General features: G+C 39.2%; 1 protein-coding gene across 3 annotated transcripts in view; it reads right to left on the reverse strand.

Annotated features, from left to right (window-relative positions):
• Positions 1-17,623, reverse strand: part of LOC146642329 (N-chimaerin) — a 30,102-nt gene that overhangs the window by 9,871 nt on the left and 2,608 nt on the right. For all 3 annotated transcript variants that reach the window (XM_085397269.1, XM_085397270.1, XM_085397271.1), the window contains exons 3-8: positions 13,875-13,913; positions 13,681-13,736; positions 5,196-5,227; positions 4,926-5,039; positions 1,867-1,993; positions 317-478 (exon numbers count right to left, since the gene is read on the reverse strand). In XM_085397269.1, coding sequence (XP_085253395.1) covers positions 317-478; positions 1,867-1,993; positions 4,926-5,039; positions 5,196-5,227; positions 13,681-13,736; positions 13,875-13,913 — 530 coding nt within the window. The remainder of the gene's footprint in view (positions 1-316; positions 479-1,866; positions 1,994-4,925; positions 5,040-5,195; positions 5,228-13,680; positions 13,737-13,874; positions 13,914-17,623) is intronic.

Below are 17,623 nucleotides of genomic sequence, written 5' to 3' on the forward strand. Positions count from 1 at the left end.
GGAACATGTTTTTAAGAAGCATCTTCCAGAGTGTCTACACAAGATCCTTCTTAAAAACCCACATTTCGACATTTCTTGTAGGAAGTGATAAGCCCAGAAAATATTGACTTGTATTCATTGTGATTACAGATTAAGGTTTATCATTCTTATTATTCACCCTCTAAAGCTCTAAAGTATAGATCCTCTGAATGATCTATTCAAAGGTTTTGGACAAGTCTGAACAATAATTACGAAGTCAAACTTGGTGCATCTTACAGCAGATAAATGACATCACGCTCATAGGATATACGATATCTAGATCACTGATTGTCCTCACCCTTTCCTCTGTGTTGTGGTCATCTTTGGCTGGAGTCGGTCCGTCAGGTTCCTCCTGGCTGTGAGGGAGGTGTTTTTTCAGGGTGGGCTCCTGGTTCAGAGTGGTGTATCCCACATGCTCGTAGATAGGGTTTATGGTCATCTTAGCGATGTACTCTGCTGCCTGAGAAGAGAATTAAATCCCTGTAAATTCAATCTGGGAAACTGTTGCCTTGTCTTTGTATCTCTGAAGGCAGCAGAGAATTTTTTTGGCTTCCAGGGAATAAAATCTTGCCTCTTACCTATAGATTTGGCCCCGTTTTTAGATTTATAGACTTCTTCCAACTTATGTTTAGGTAGTCTATGGGAAGTTCAGTGTTTCTGTGTCCCCTAAAACCTTACATTTTTACTGTTAATTTTTCTTTAGCTGGCCCACAACTATAACTAATAATGTTCTTCATTATCCATGTTTTGTGTCCTGAGACACTTTTTTTATAGTTGAAATAAGCAAATAATAAATAATGGGACTTCTGTCTTCTGAAAGAGATTTGAATTCTGCTCATCTGGACGTAGAATTTTCTCTCTAAGTGATTCCTTCATGCTGACTGCAGGTTTCCTCAACCCTATAAAAAGTACATTTGCGCAATGACTGAAACTAGCGCTACTAACTAACAATGGCTCATCAGATCAGTTTCATGATCGTTGATATGCAAATTCTCATGATCACTGATCAATGACCATGAGTTCCATTCACAGAGAGTTGGGGAATGGCTGCAATCACAGCATTTTAAAATGATGAAAGATATACTTATAGGCCCCCTCCTTGATTCAGAGTAGGTGTTTCCCTTTTCACGGAAACGGCCTCCTTGACTCCCCACTCAAACTAACGTTTCTCCCTGTCCAGGATGTGTACAACTTCATCACTGAAAGACTGGCCACTGGTCTCTAGTTGGAAACAGACTGGAGACTCGTGGCCGAATGAGACAGCTCTTCTGGACTGTGCCATCTGCTTAGCTAGAGGTTGTTTGATTTAACTGTCAATGTGATCGTCATTACAATCTGCATATCAATGTATCAATGATCATAAAACTGATCTGACGGCCCATTGTTAGTCAGTGTTTACTAGTTGCTAATTTGGGTCATTATGCAAATATACCATTTATAAGGTTGGGTTGGTCAAGGTTGTTCAGTTGAGACTGAATAAGACAGTTGAATGAATAATGACGCATTTTTCCCACTCACAATACATCCAGATGAACAGAGTCAGCTTTCTGGGATTTCTTTACCAGGATGACTGAGCATGCATCAAGGCATTTCAATTTTCCTTCTGTCTTTGTGACTTTTTAAGGAATTTAAGTGTTCACATGATCATGAAAGTGATTAAATATGTCTCAAACTGATGGATTTACACCTGTCAAAGACAGTAAAACTTTTTTGAGAAATGTTGCCATTCTGACAAATACCCATCCATAATTCATACTGAGGCATCACAGGCTTTTATGTCTCTCTGCTGAACAGGACTGCTATAAATAAGGAAAGCAGGAGGAAGGACAGATCAATGCAAAAACGCACCTTTGTCTCGATATAGAGTGTGATGAGGCCATCTGTGACGAGGTCATGGATGGACTCAAACCTTTTTTCCCCAACAAAGTGTTTCCCGTCATGGTAGAGACGAAAGTTTCTTGTCTGGTTCCCAAACCTGCAGATAAAAGAAATGAGCAAATTTTGTTATTCGGTATTTTGAAAGTCAAAATTTATGTTAAATCTTTTCCTTGAATTTTTTTTTCAATTAATGCATCCTCAGGGTCTGACTCAAACCTTGACAAATTTTGATAAGAGAGGGCCTATAAAATAGCAATAACCTTGTATCTGCCAGTCTTTGTAAGTCGTGGGTCAAAAACTGAGGTTATCTGCAAAACATGTCGTTACTCTCTCCAATTTAAAATCCTGTAGCTTTGCTTTCCGCTAACACGGAGCCAGAAAAGAGTGGCACAAACTCTAATCGACACACAGACTTTGAACTGGGCCACCACACGTGCGCTGTTATTTCTTCCTCAGCGGATCACAATGAGATTAAAGCAGCACTGTTAAATCATTAACCCAAAATCCAACCTTTCTTTTTTCTACCACTCAGACTGGGACTCAAGTTTATGAAAGGGTATTTATGGAAGGTAATTATAACCACAGGGGTAAGGAGGGACAGTAAATGACTGAGAACAGTTGCGCAGGTGGAAAAAAAAAAATGACACAGCTATGAATAGACCGAACTGACCCAAAACTAAATTCAAATTAAGCCATGCACCCATTTAAAAGTGTGACACCTACTCTGAGAAAATGATAGCTCACAGTCAAGTAAAACTAACAGCGAAGTGTGGGCAGCCGGGTAAACTGACAGAAAACAAGAAACAATCCTTACTGTTAACAGGCTTACTCTCACTCTTTCACAAGCCTTGCTGTGAGGAAACATGTGCACGTAAAGTTGAGCTCCTCTGAGCTGTTTAAAGGTTGACTGCAGAGATAAATCCTCACACCTTACAGCACCTGAACACAATTAGACAAGCTTTAAAAAGCAGCATGCACTGTCACACAAATGTGTGCTTGTACAGACAGAAAGGTGTAGCCTTGGTAGTTAATATCATATTCTGTGTCTGTATTTCTTCTCACTCTGGCACTGGATACTGTATCAATATAGTTTACACTATGCTTTGAGATGGGAATAGGGCCGATAAGGGGGAAAGGCCTTGAAAACACTGTCACAACATATATCAAAATGTAAATATTTGATCATAATACTCTAGTTCTATCATGGATATCTGATAGCTATAAATATTGTAGAACTGCAGATGGCTAATAAATGGTAAATGGTAAATGGCCTGTATTTGTATAGCGCTTTTCTAGTCCCTAAGGACCCCAAAGCGCTTTACACAACCTGTCATCCACCCATTCACACACACATTCACACACTGAATGTGTGTGAATAGCTAGTAGCTAAACTTTATATAAACACAGAGCTAAGGCAGTCAAATGATGGAAGTTTTGAGGTTACAGCTTTTCCTTTCAGTAAATTTGATCATGTAGAGATTCTGGTTGGTACTACAGCTATGATTTATGTATCGCACTGCAATTGTGTCCCTTTGCATATCTGCGTACAGAGAGGGTTTTTTTTTCAACCAACAGAACTGTGCTCACATGCAGTCCATAAAATTAAACCATAAACCATAAAATATCTCCTTTATGGTTCAATTTATACTCCATCCATCCATCCATTCTCTTCTATTATCCAATCCTCTCAACAGGAAATTTGAGTATTAAAAAAAATAACAAGACGGAACAGTCGACCGACATAAAGTATTCTGCACATTGTGCAAGAAGGAATTTTCTTTTCACCGAAGCACTTCCAGCTTAAAATATCACATTGACACGAAGCATACGTTAGTCGGGGATGCTGCTAGGACCTTGGCTAACGCGTCACCCAGCTTGCGACAAACCACTCACGGAGCATCGGGGACTGAGTAAGTCTACCTCAGAAATACTGACTGACACAATTGCCAAGTGGATTGCAACAAACTGCAGACCTATTAATATCGTTGAGAACAAGCGCTTTACATAGCTTTGGTTCCTCGTTTCAAGGACTTGAAGTGCCTCTCCAAGAGTGACAGAGAGAGTGGATAAATGTTTACAGAGTTTTTTGTTAACATGAATGTTTAAGATGTTCAATAAACATGTTAAGTGCATATATTTTCCCATTTTTCTGGGGTCTGTTTTTATCATGCAAAATGAAATGTGATTAATATTGAATAAAAATGAATGATATTTAATCATGATTAATCAAAATGAATCCACAGTAACCCTGTGGCGAATTAGATTAAACATTTTACTTGTTTGACAGCACTAATATATATTATATATTAGTGCAGTAGTTCCCAAACTCTTTTTGCTAGCCCCCCCCCCTTTGCTTTACAAGAAAAATGTTTTTCACGTCGCGCTGTGCGCCACGTTATTGTTTACATGAGATGAATTGCAGAATGGCAGATAGAAACAAAATACTGTTAATCTGATTATCTTCAGGTTTTACACGCTTACATATACACACACAGTTACTGTCCCTCCATTTAGCATAATATAAACAGTGAAGCTGGAGGACAAACGCTAACTTTTTTCCACTCAATAGAAGTTAATGTGAGGGTTCCCGATGGTTAGGGACAAATGCAATTGCATGGCAGGATGTTGTAAAAGGACCAAACTTCAGTCAGGAGAACAAGTGAGAAAATCCATCCATAATACAAGGTTAGTCATTAATATACTGCTGCATTGCCTGGGCTGTAGTTACATCATAAGGTTTTAAAAACTGAGCTTTAAAATTAGCGGTAATAAAAACCGAAAGAGGCTGACAGTGATCACTGACTGTTTTAGGTGCTTGTAGATTAAATAAAACAAGATGCAAAGCATTAAAACATGTTAAAAACACAACAGCCTTATTAAACGCATAGTAGTTTGGGCCCAGTAGCAGGATCCATCCCGTCATCACTTAAAGACAATGCTCTTACTCCAGAATGCTCTTCTCGGTTTTTTTGAAAAATCTAGTGTTGCCAATAAGCTCATGTTTGTTCTGTCTCCCCAAACTAGCATACCTTAGAGCCAGTGTGTAAGTGCCTGGCTGCCTCTGACTCTCTCTGATGAGGTAGCTGCCCTCTGCCTGACTCAGTAACTGGTCAGCCTCTTCTCTTGAGATCATCCCATGGAACCTGGATGCAAAAATAGCTAAATGTAAGCTTATTTGATAAACTGAAGAATCTAATGAAGAAAAATCCACATACCAATTGAAAATAATCCTCATTGTTTATAATGTAATGACACAAAGTGCTCAACACAATCTACTACTACAGAGAAAGCCAACTTACTCTCTGCCATAGTATTTAGGTCGGTTTTCCACCTGTAGGGGAGAGAAATGGTGATTGTTAAATAAACAAAAAATTAAAATAATCTCACAATACAGTGTGTAAAATGCTTTAACACTACACAAGTTGTGTGCTCTTGCTCAAAGAGCATGTAACATTTTCAGCATTTGAATGTAAGCCTCACTTAACACTCAGCTGTGTGTGTGTATGAGTGAGAGTTTGTGAGTGTGTGGGCATCAAGAAAATTGCATGAGTCAGATAAAAAGCAGAGCATCGTGTTATTCTCAGCAAAACTGCTGTTGAGCCAATAAATCAGCAAGGGCCTAACAAACAATGGTAAATAATAAGTTAAATGCCCTATGTCTGTGTGTGTGTGTGTGTGTGTGTGTGTGTGTGTGTGTGTGTGTGTGTGTGTGTGGGGGGGGGGGGGGTGTCTCAAACACCATAAGATGTAGATAAGGAGCAATCAGGGAATGGAAATCGAGCACTTGTACATGGAGTCACGATGGAAACAAGTTTTTATTTTTAGAAGAAATTGGAGCACAAACTAAATGCCTACTGACTCTAATGCAAAAGTGGTCAAGTTGGTAAAATCCCGAGGGGGGGCAGAATTAGTCTAGCTGTTGAGGAGAGAGGAGACATGCGATCTCTGCTGTCTGCCATGCACGTGCACCTCTGGACAGCGTCCAGATCTGCTCTGAGGCCTGTCAGTAAACCATGCATGCAATGGACATACTGTTGAGTGCAAGCTTGGGGGGGAAAGAAGCAAAAAGAAGCTTATCTTCAGTCTTTTCAAAGTTTTTGAATGAAATGATGAAATAAAAGGGCACAGAGGGAAATGGAAAGATTTTTTTCACAATGTGTCAGACAGGGCGTGGAAGCAAACACATGAAATTAAAAAAATAGTGGATCTGAATATATGTCGGTACCAGCATTTACAGAGGCCAATGAAAAAAGCTAAATAAAGATACTGCATGCTTGCTCACCAGAGGGCACTCTACAACTTACCGACATGTTTGGAACACCACAAACACAAAAACTAGCTGATCAGGGGCCTGTTCTTCGTACGTCGCTTACTACATCCAAGATCAAATGACACATCCAAGACCAAACCATCGCGCTAACCGTGAGCTCGCTAATCCGGTTCCCCGAACACACCTGCTGTTGACGATTAGTACAGCTGGACGCAGGAATGTGACATCACTGGGTGTCGTAAAAGGGGCTACGCATCGATAGTAGAAACATTGATCGGCAACCCGCTGATTGGTCGGCGAAAATGTCGAAGGGGCGTGCTCGGTATTTTCCGGCAGCAGAGCAAGAACTCATGAGTGAGGGATTTCAGGAGTTTCAGAGTTTAATTAAAACGCAAGAGAACACTGCAAAGGCTGCAAAAGCAAGGAGAGAGGGCTGGCAGAAAGTTGCTGACAAATCAAACTCGTAGGTAATTTAATAATAATAATAATAATAATAATGGATTTATATAGCGCTTTCCAAGGCACCCAAAGCGCTTTACGATACCACTATTCATTCACTCCCACATTCACACACTGGTGGAGGCAGCTACGGTTGTAGCCAGGCTGCCATATCGCGCCATCGGCCCCTCTGGCCAACACCAGTAGGCGGTAGGGTAGATCTATCATATGACACTATATTGTCCAATATCATATGGCATTATATTATATTATAATATGTTATATTATATCCCCTTTCACATTAGAGCCACAACAGGACCCACAAGAACATGGGAACAAGTAAAAGTGGAATACAGGAGTATTCTACAGAATGGTAATATTTATCTCTTTTCGTCTCTTGGCAAGGTAATACTGGCCTGTAATACTCTGTTAATTTGTTCATAACAGCAACCAAGAAAAGGGCAGAGGAAAAAAAGACAGGTGGTGGTCCTGCACCCCCTCGTCAACAAGTTGGTTAAGTAAATAATACCCTCACGGGAATATCGATATCTCTCAATGAGCACACTGTCGCGCTGAGCTAAAGGATCCTGTCTATCCCGCAATATACGCTGAATTCTGAGGACTCTCCTTATCAATCTTGCACCTTCCGCAATGGGTGGCTCGCGTATATGGACAGGACATGGCTGCGACAGGCTTCCCAAATCCACCTTCGCTTTTATAGCCGTGGTCTCTCATCTTGATTACACGAAGTAATTTGCAATTACTACTCTGAAATATGAATTACATCTGTAATAATCACATACATGTAATAGAATGTTAATAGTACATTTCCCTTTTTTAGGAAATGACCTGTATGTATCTGTGTGACATCAATAAAAGGATCAAGTGCTGCATTATCTTTAGTTACATTGATGTTATTTATTTATGGTGAAACAGTGGTGGAATATCGCTGTTGCTTTCGTATAAATGAAGCGGACATACCTGCGTGGCCGCGATCTAATCCTGTTTACATAAAGTAAACCTGCTCCCGAGCAGGTTTACGCTTACGGCTCTGTTGCTATGACAGCAAGTCCCGGATGAGCTTCGGGGAACCGAACGATCCAGGATCACGCAAAATCGTCAACAATCTAATCCAGCTAACTTACTTAGCGAGGTACGAAGAACAGGCCCCTGAACAGAGTCAGGCAAAAATAAATAAAAAATAAATAACAAATGTTAGGGAAATATGTTGTGTGTGCCTGAAAGGAAACTTAAAAAAAAAAATTCAGCCAAAATATCAGACTTTTCACTAAATATTGGTGTCGGTGTCAGTATCAGTCTTTATTGGTCGGCTCTACTTTGAGCTAGGCTAAGACTCACCTCTGTTAAAACTCTTCATGCAAATCTAACCAGAACATTTTGAGTATTTCTGCTAATAGGCAAACTGAACCAAGGTAGTAATGATGTCACTAAATGCAGCTAAAGGTATGTATTTGCAAGTTGTATGTAGTCCACTCTGTGAGCCAAAGGTTCAGACTTTGCTATACACTTTTCTACTCTTGGATATCTGTGTGGTATCACTAAAAAGGGGATGGGACTAATATGGTCAGCACAGGCACACATATTTGCCTGTGAGCACAGAAGTAACACCCACCAACCTTCTGTTTAAAAGGTGCAACCAATCAGAACAAAGCTGGCCAAAAGGGAGAAGGAAGGGTCTTAACCCTTTAAGACCTACCATAGAACCAAGCCCGCCAGAGCTTATATTATATTTTTACATGCTGTAGGGCCAATTTTGGAAGCATTTCAAGTTGATATACATCAATACAACCATTATATCCCAAATTTTAATAATATGTCTGCATTAAGTGCATAGTAATTATATAAATTGCAAAAAAGTGCAATAAAGTACAAAAAAATGTAAAATCGTTTTTGTTTTTTTAACATATATTTCTATTTAGAGAAATTTAAGAGGCTTATCCCTCAAAACTGTAAATACAAAAAATTTTCACAAAATAGTTTCCCGCCACAGGAAATTTATTTTGAGTGTCTTCATAGTTTTATTTTTGAAATACACCAATTTTTATATACTGCAGGAAAAACGAAAATAAATATTATAATGCAAATTTGCAAAAAAAAGCAGCATATGCATCAAAATAAACTATTTCCAGCAGTGCAATATGAGTCCTAAGCATCCCAGAAAAGACACAGAAAGTCATAAAGTCAAACATAACTTTTAAAAACACCAGTATAGGCTCATAAGGCCCTGATAGTAAAAAACTACATTTCCGCAAAATGACGTCACTTCCGGTTTTGGGCAGGAAATGGAGGACATGCGATAGTTCGCGCTGATGGACGTAGGAAGTGTTACAAACAGCTGATCGGATCGGCAAAGCGTGTTTCTGGAATATTATGTTTTTGTTGCTGCAAGTGCTTTTTATGGAGTTTTTGCAAAGATATATGTGGAAGGAAACCGTGACCGAGGACAAGCTGATAGCATAAGATGTAAGTACAACTCCTCTGGTTTCATATGCAAAAAAAATTATTGCGCTAGCTTACGTGGTTCCGGTTCTACAGGTATTTAAAAATAGTTACGCAAAACGGAGCGTGCTGCTCTGACCGGCTTTAAAGGGTTAAAACGGCTCATTTCTGAAAAATGTGAATTGAAGGTCACCAAGGCCCAATTTAAGATTCCAACAATAAAAATATGGAGATGGGAATTACCACAATAGATAACCTTTAAGGAAGAAAAGATAAAATATTACAGTAAAATTATACTTTATGGTCCCAATATGACATTTCTCTTCACAATTTATGTGGTCAAATCACCTTATAATATTTTTAATTTATGGCAAAAATAATTACCTTCCTCACACTCAGAATGTGAGGAAGGTAACTGGCAATACAATAATACAAGAGCAAAAAGAACAAGAGTAACTATGCTTCATGGAAAAGAAGTGATAAAAGACCAACAAGACCAAACATCATCGTCATCTGAAACAACTGCTAAATTAACCCTTCAGTTAATATCAACAGGAAAGCAGCTTTAACATGAAATCAATACTGAATGTTTAAAATATCAGTTATTGCACAGATGAGTACATTTTAAACTATTATGTGAACCAACTTGTCTAGAAAGTCTGAATCCGCTAAACCATGCCAGAAAATTTTAAACCATGATCACAGATTTACTGAAAATCTTTGAACTGTTCAGCCTATCCACATATTAAATTTCTGATACTATATTTCAGAAACATGTGGCTAGTAAATGATTGTGATTATTATATGACCTTTTTCCTTCAGAGAGGTGTTGTTATGTTTTATCCACTCAAAAAACCTGGTCAAGAACAGAGTTTTTCATGGCACTACTCTTGCCTCTGTGCCCTTTAAAGCAAAGTCAAATCAATAAACCTACAAATGTTTTCAACACCAAGTCACTTAAATGCACTGCAGGCTGTGTTTGCTTCTTTAATGTTGTGTAATTGATTGTTTGATTGCACTGCTTTAAAAAATGTTATTGCCATAGCAGTAACACAGCGTAACCTCCGGTCCTCCAGCTAAAGGACACACACACTCTCTTTGTCTCCTTTGCACCACTGTTATGCACCACAAATTGTACCAAAAGTACCAGCAGCAGATAAGTGCTTATTGGTGCATCATTAAATCACATACGGCTGCACACCCAGGAGACAAAGTGGGGCTGCTGGTGGGGGGGGGGGTTCTGCTTGCTTCAAATAGGTCAGCGGTGACTACCAAACCAAGGCCAGGGCATCAGACACAACAGCTGCTCATTTTGCATACGCACGCACGCACGCACGCACGCGCACACACACGCGCGCGCGCGCGCACACACACACACACACACACACACACACACAGCCTACTATCCTCCCATCATACCCTAAGATGACTGTCTTTACACGCAAAAACCAGATGTACAACCCCCCCATCCATCTTTATTAATCCCCCTTGGATTTCTCCAACCCATGCTGAGCAGATGTGCTGCTGCGTGGCATTTAGTGGACATCAGCATCATGCCAAACCACCTGCGTGCCCTGGGCTAGGACAAAACCTCTTCTCAATAAACTACTCCACCACTAACTAAGACATAAACACACTTCAGTTTGCTGTAATAATTAAATAAAGCTGTTACAAGTGAATTCGTTTGTGGGAATAACTGGATATTTCCTTACTACTTTAACAAGTGAAGCACCAAGCCTGCATTTTCAGAGGATGAGGATCAGCTGGAACACGACGCTAAGAGGTTTTTTCATGTCCTTTGTGTAGCTCTGGATTAGTGTAGCGTGTGACCTTTAGCACAACATAATTTCTGATCTCTCCCATCTATCCTGTTATGCCTGTTCCTCTGCTAACGAAGCAGAACAGCTTTGAGTACGGCAGGGACAGAGTGTGAAAAATCCTGTTAGATTGCCTTAATAATACCAAAGCTAAACATAATAAGAGCATGATATAGTGCCGGCTGACAACTTTAGATTAAAGACAGCTTGACAAATGTCGCCCCTGAAAAAAACTGAGAGGTGAAGTGCAGCAGAAAAAACAATCAGCCTTGGTACAAGCTGAGTCAGCAGTCTCTTTGAGGAGACAAACATGCTTACTCCAGACTTGATCTACACCAATAAGGTTTCTGTTGTTGGTTATTATCACACTCAACTGTCATTAAAACCAAGAACAGAAACTATGCTGATGCTAGAGATTCAGGGTAAAGGGGTCTCAAACTTACAGCTGAAGTCCTTTGCACGATTTCAGTAGATTTCACTTGAAAAATCCATAATGACACATGCCCATACGCTCTAAAACTTTTAACAGAACAGCGGGTTCTTACCAAAGCATGGAAAGAAGCAGTTTTCTGAAGTAAGAGCAAGTACAACAAGTACACATGTAGACTTCATCACCTGCTTCACATGCTATATACATGCAGAACCACAAGATGTCACGCTGGAGCTCAGCTGCTTCCAGTGGACTGCAGCCCAGCTCATTGCTAAATTCCCCCCAGGTGTCCTAAGAGCCAAAGCCTGGCCCCATAATTAAGCCCATGTAGTATGTCATTTATCGGAAGCCTGTTTCAGTTAAGTGCTATCGCATCAGCTGCACGAAGAACACCAATACAACTAGAGCAAGCTATATCCAACACTCACACTGTAGCATACACTGAACTTGACTAGATTTGTTGTGATAGCAGGTCAGAGGGCAAGCATGAAATGAAGTATGAGGCATGGACTGTAACTTTACCTGTCTACTGTCGTGGCACTGTTCAGCTTGCAGCAGGTCACTATTGCAAAACAATGATTACAGCAACCAGCTGCAGACCAGCATATTGGGGTCTGAGACAGTACGACTATGTGACAAAAGACTCAGGAGGCGCAGATAAACAATCATCAAGGAGCTCCACAAAAGCGAATCGGTCAAAGCGCTAGCAGAAAAATACAAGACAGGAAGGGATATGGATAGCACAAAGTACTGGGCTTTAATATACATGGATGGCCTGCCCAAGTAAAGTCTATGTGTAGGAAACACTGTCCCAACATCACGATATGGGTCTGTCCGCGCTCTGTTTCACCATGTTTGTGTATCTACTAGAGATGGCACGATACCACTTTTTTATGTCCAATACCGATATCATAAATTTGGATATCTGCCGATACCGATATGAATCCGATATAGTGTATTTTTTAATCAATAAAACAGTTTTTTTAATATCTTGCTGCTTTTTGTATAAGTTCATACTCAAGTTAAAAAAAAACAAACAAAAAAAAACAAACACTAAAGCTATTCTGTTATACCTGTATGCAAAAAATACACTGCACCAAAAATATTTCATAGTTCAGCAATACTGATCAATCTAATAAACTTAAACCTACTCCATCCTCCCTATTCTGGTATTTTAAAGAGTACTTAGCAGAAATATTAAGCAACCTAACTAACAACAGCTTATCAAGCTTAAACGTGCTGCTGTTGTTCAGCCGCTGGTTTCCTCTTTCTGGCGCGAAGTGAGCAATAAACAAACAAGAGAGACGGACTTGCAACAGAAAAGCCGATCAGCTGATCACTGATCAGTTTCATGATTGAAGTAGCAGCAGCAGAGGGAGAGATAGAGAAGCAGTCGCTCCATATATCGGTTGTTAAGCTTAACGCAGGAATGCTTTACAAACATTCAGAGATGAACTTACACACTTGCTTTACTTCTCTCTGGGATAACTTCCTCGGAGATGAAATGCCGGATTGCTAGTGAGGCTAAAAATACACACAGCCGCTCTATCACGTGAACCATACTGCTGCTACGTGCTACGGTTATGAGCCGAGTTACGCCATGTCGCAAGTTTTGTGAGGTGCTTTTTTGATATTTAATGGATCAGATTACATTTTTTTTTTCATTTCTCTCCGATATCCGATCCAGTAATTTACGTCAGTATCGGACCGATACCGATACGTAATATCAGATTGGTCCATCTCTAGTATCTACTCTGTGGCACTTAGAATATATGCACAGATATGCAGAAACAGACACACAAACGCAGAAAAGAATAAAGTTTTTTCTTTTGGTGAACTGGCTGAACGTTTAGTTTAGAATTTAGTTAGTGCTCCTACCTGACTCACTTTTGTGTTCTTTATAAACTTTGGGGGCGACCAACATGCTAACATGGACACAATGCTGGACCACTTACCAAAACAAGCATAGGGAATGGATTTAAATAGTTATCAAATAGTTTTCTGCTGCTAACATTCAAAATCTCACTTGCAGAAACCTTAACTTTTAAAGAAGCAAAGGTTTATCCAGATAAAGGGATTGAGAAACATCACCACAAAATACTGCAAGTGAAAAATGCAATAAAATTGACAACTATGGTCCAAGTGTGACTGTCTTGTTGAGCTGACCATAGAAAACATGTTAGAGAAGAAAAACTACTTTTGCATTTGAAGACGAGTTCAATGAGGATAAGAATTTGAGCAAAGCCTCGTGTGTATCTAGCAGATCTATTGATGTTTTTTCACTGCAACATCACACAGATAAAAAGCGGATTTCAAAATATGAGACGTGCTAGAATGTGCTGGTTGATAATAAGGACATGTGCTCTCACCTCAGAGGTGCAGGTGACTCTGCGTGGGTGAGGTGCCTCCTGCTGGAGCTGATACACTGTGACGGGAAAGAGGCCATGTTATAAAATCATCAAACAATCATTGAAAACAAAGAAGACAAAATATTTAGGTATGTTTGAAAAAAACAAACAAACAAACAAACAAACAAACAAACAAAAGGTATATTGATACTTACAGTAGGATTTCCACACTGGTGGCCTGTATTCATCATGATCTGAGGACACAGAAAGCTCTCATTTAATTCCTTTGATGCAGCACCCCCATGTGGAGAAAACATGACAGTGACGCAACAGCTCTGTGTCTAAATTTTAATTTTAATTCATTAAACATATAACTGCATCAGAATGCGGATGTATTGATCAAGTCATTATCTCTTTGACATTAGACCAGCGTAAAGAAAGGGGAAGCTTAATGTACAGACAAAAATCAAATGTTTTACAATCACATCAGGGAAGAGCATTACGATTTTAGGGCACTCACATGAATTTCACAGCTAAGCCTTGAAATTGCTGAAGCAAACAAGCCAAACAAACACAGAAATCTACGCTCCAACACTGACAGCATGACTGCTTTATTTTCTAGTCTGTATGCAATTACCTTGGGACATCAGAGTGATGGATTAAGTTTTTTCCACAGCAGAAACCACACAGAGCATAATTGGCGACTAAGTGGCTTAATGAATAAATCTACTCCGTGAAGCATAAAATGCTGTGAAAGATTCATTTATACCGTGGTTGCTTTTAAATGAGCTGTGCAGTGTTTATCTTTGTTACCCTCACACTAGCTTTTACTGTCAGCTCCCCTCCCTTCCTCAGGCCGTGTGAAATTAATTGTAGATGGATATCAACATCATGGCAGTGTTCCCCTGTAGTTTTATTCGGTTGTAACACACCATAAACAACACTGACAGTAGTATTAGCGAATGTGATTAAAACTAGAGATGGACCGATCCGATATTACGTATCGGTCCGATACTGACGTAAATTACTGGATCGGATATCGGAGGGAAATATAAAATGTAATCTGATCCATTAAATATCAAAAAAGCACCTCACAAAACTTGCGACATGGCGTAACTCGGCTCATAACCGTAGCACGTAGCAGCAGTACGGGTCACGTGATAGAGCGGCTGTGTGTATTTGTAGCCTCGCTACCAAACCAGCATTTCATCTCCGAGGAAGTTATCCCAGAAAGAAGTAAAGCAAGTGTGTAAGTTCATCTCTGAATGTTTGTAAAGCATTCCAGAGTTAAGCTTAACAACCGATATATGGAGCGACTGCTTCTCTATCTCTCCCTCTGCTGCTGCTACTTCAATCATGAAACTGATCAATGATCAGCTGATCGGCTTTTCTGTCGCGAGTCCGTCTCTCTTGTTTGTTTTTGGCCCACTTTGCACCAGAAAGAGGAAACCAGCGGCTGAACAACAGCAGCACGTTTAAGCTTGATAAGCTGTTGTTAGAATTTATTTAATATTACTTTCTACACCAGGATCTTTTTCTACGTAGCTGACGCTGGTAACTGTGCAGGGGCGGATCTAGCAAAGTTTAGCCAGGGGGGCCGATAGGGCACGAACAGGGAAAAGGGGGCACAAAGACATACTTTTCTTTCTTATTCTCATTTAAAATGTCTGGCTTTTAATAAATAATTATCTGAATCTTACATCCAAAGTTTTAATCTGATGTAAAATGTATAGAAGTCCATTACTGTATATAGTAACTATTAAGTCTAATATACCCTAGTAAGCTATAGTACTTCATCATCTGTGCAGTCTGCAATTTTGTTGAAGAAAGATGTTGAATCTATTTAATTATTCTTGAAAAATAACTGATTTCTGTGCATTTTTTTTCACACTGCATCAAATTATAGTTTATTACGTCAATTAAGCATCATGAGGTGGAGGGTGGGTGGTTCCCTATTTTTTTTTTTTTTTTTTTTTTGCTGGGAGTTTTAGAATCCTATTAGTTAGGTTGCTTACTCTTTAAAATACCAGAATAGGGAGGATGGAGCAGGTTTAAGTTTATTAGATTGATCAGTGTTGCTGAACTATGAAATATTTTGGGTGCAGTGCATTTTTTGCATACAGGTATAACAGAATAGCTTTAGTGTTTTGTTTTGTTTTTAACTTGAGTATGAACTTATACAAAAAGCAAGATATTAAAAAAAACAGTTTTATTGATTAAAAAACACACTATATCGGATTCATATCGGTATCGGCCGATATCCAAATTTATGATATCGGTATCGGACATAAAAAAGTGGTATCGTGCCATCTCTAATTAAAACCGAAACACTTTTGGCCCCAGGCGCTGGTGTGGAGTCTGGGTGAACTCTTGCGGAGCTGCTGAGCACTTCTACTCAAAGACACCCATTGTGGCGCCTGTAAAATCCCAAGGTACACATTTAAATTATGCACTTTACATCTATTGCATGTGTTGTTACTGCAATGACCTCAATTCCCAACAGAAATGAGATTTAACACTTCCACTTGTACTGGGACAAAGTGAGTCTTGTTACATAAGCATGACAAAGGCATCATCAGTCACTACGACATGCTGTTTACTTTATCCTTTATGTGCCGTAAAGCATAAAACAGGTTGTTAAAGAGGAATCAGTCACGTAGTTGCAATGAATGATGTCTTGCTTCTTTGTACTTCATTATACTGCAGTTTCTATTCGCTTTGTTTATATCTTATTCTGCTCTGAGTTTGGCATTTTGTGTATATTCACAGCACTGAGCAAAGGTTTTGAGTTACTCCTCATCTTTTCATCTGGTGTCCAGGATTTCTGAAGCTTTTTCAAAGTTTTCCTTTGGACACTGGCTGCTTCTTCACTCTTTTTTAGTCCTGTCCTTGTGTCTCACTTGAGTTAGCATATAAAAACATCCTCGCATACACCAAGGCGAAAAGATGCAGGAAGAAGAAAATCTTACGAACCTACACTTTCTACAAATAAATATTTTATAAGGTTATTTACAGTAGCAGAATGCCTATATGCATACATGTAAATGTACCTATACATTTACACATAACCACAAAAACATACAGACAACTCCAAAGCAAAACAAAAAAAATAAGCATAGCAATTTTGAACTGAGTTACTGGCCATTGTATACAAACCATTAAAGATATAGCTTATCTGACTCATGCTGTGAAAAGTGAGATGTGATTTATAAAGTGTCATGTTCACAGTGCTATGTAAAGCTTGTTTTTGATGATTCCATAGTTAGTAATGCTTAAATTAGCTAGCTTTGTTTCAAAGCACTCTGAGAAAAGTAGTTTTCTCGTTTGCTCAGCAAAACTGTCTTATATCACATAACTTCTGCAGTATAGCAGGTAATATTTCACATATTGCTTTGAACGGTCAATTAGATTGTATGTACAAAAAGAGTGGAAATAAACATATCAAAAATATCGTTTGTGAAAATAATTAAGAAATCCTACACTGAACATTAACAAAAACTAAATTAAAATACTTAAAGTGGACCCCTATTTTGTGTCACATATATAGGGTTACAGCTTCTACAGAGTTTCAAATTATGAGGTCAGTATGTGTACAGTAATCCCTGTGAGCCAAAGGCTCAGGGTTTGGACTGCTCTGAACACAGTGTTTGAGCTTTTCGGCTGATGTGTGATGTCAGTGAGAGGAGATACCTGCTGTTTTTGAACAACAGCCAATAGCAGAAAGTTAGCTTAAAGTGGAGAGTTTTAGATAGCTGTTCAGGTCCTGTGTGAAGGCAAATCATAAGATGAATTAAGCTTATTTTAAACATTAGGCCATGCAAAGCTACTTTAGCAGAATCCAAGACCAAAAATTTGAAACTGGAAATCAGTACAAAAGGTCCTCTTTAACCCAGGCCTCGAAAATATATTTTTGTCAGCATCTGGTCAATTCAGAAATGTATTCCGTCTTCCATCTTCTTTGCAT

Source organism: Rhamphochromis longiceps, linkage group LG23, assembly GCF_057381845.1.
Source record: "Rhamphochromis longiceps isolate RC_006_pf linkage group LG23, R_longiceps_female_GT1.1, whole genome shotgun sequence".
In the NCBI taxonomy this organism is placed as follows: domain Eukaryota; kingdom Metazoa; phylum Chordata; class Actinopteri; order Cichliformes; family Cichlidae; genus Rhamphochromis; species Rhamphochromis longiceps.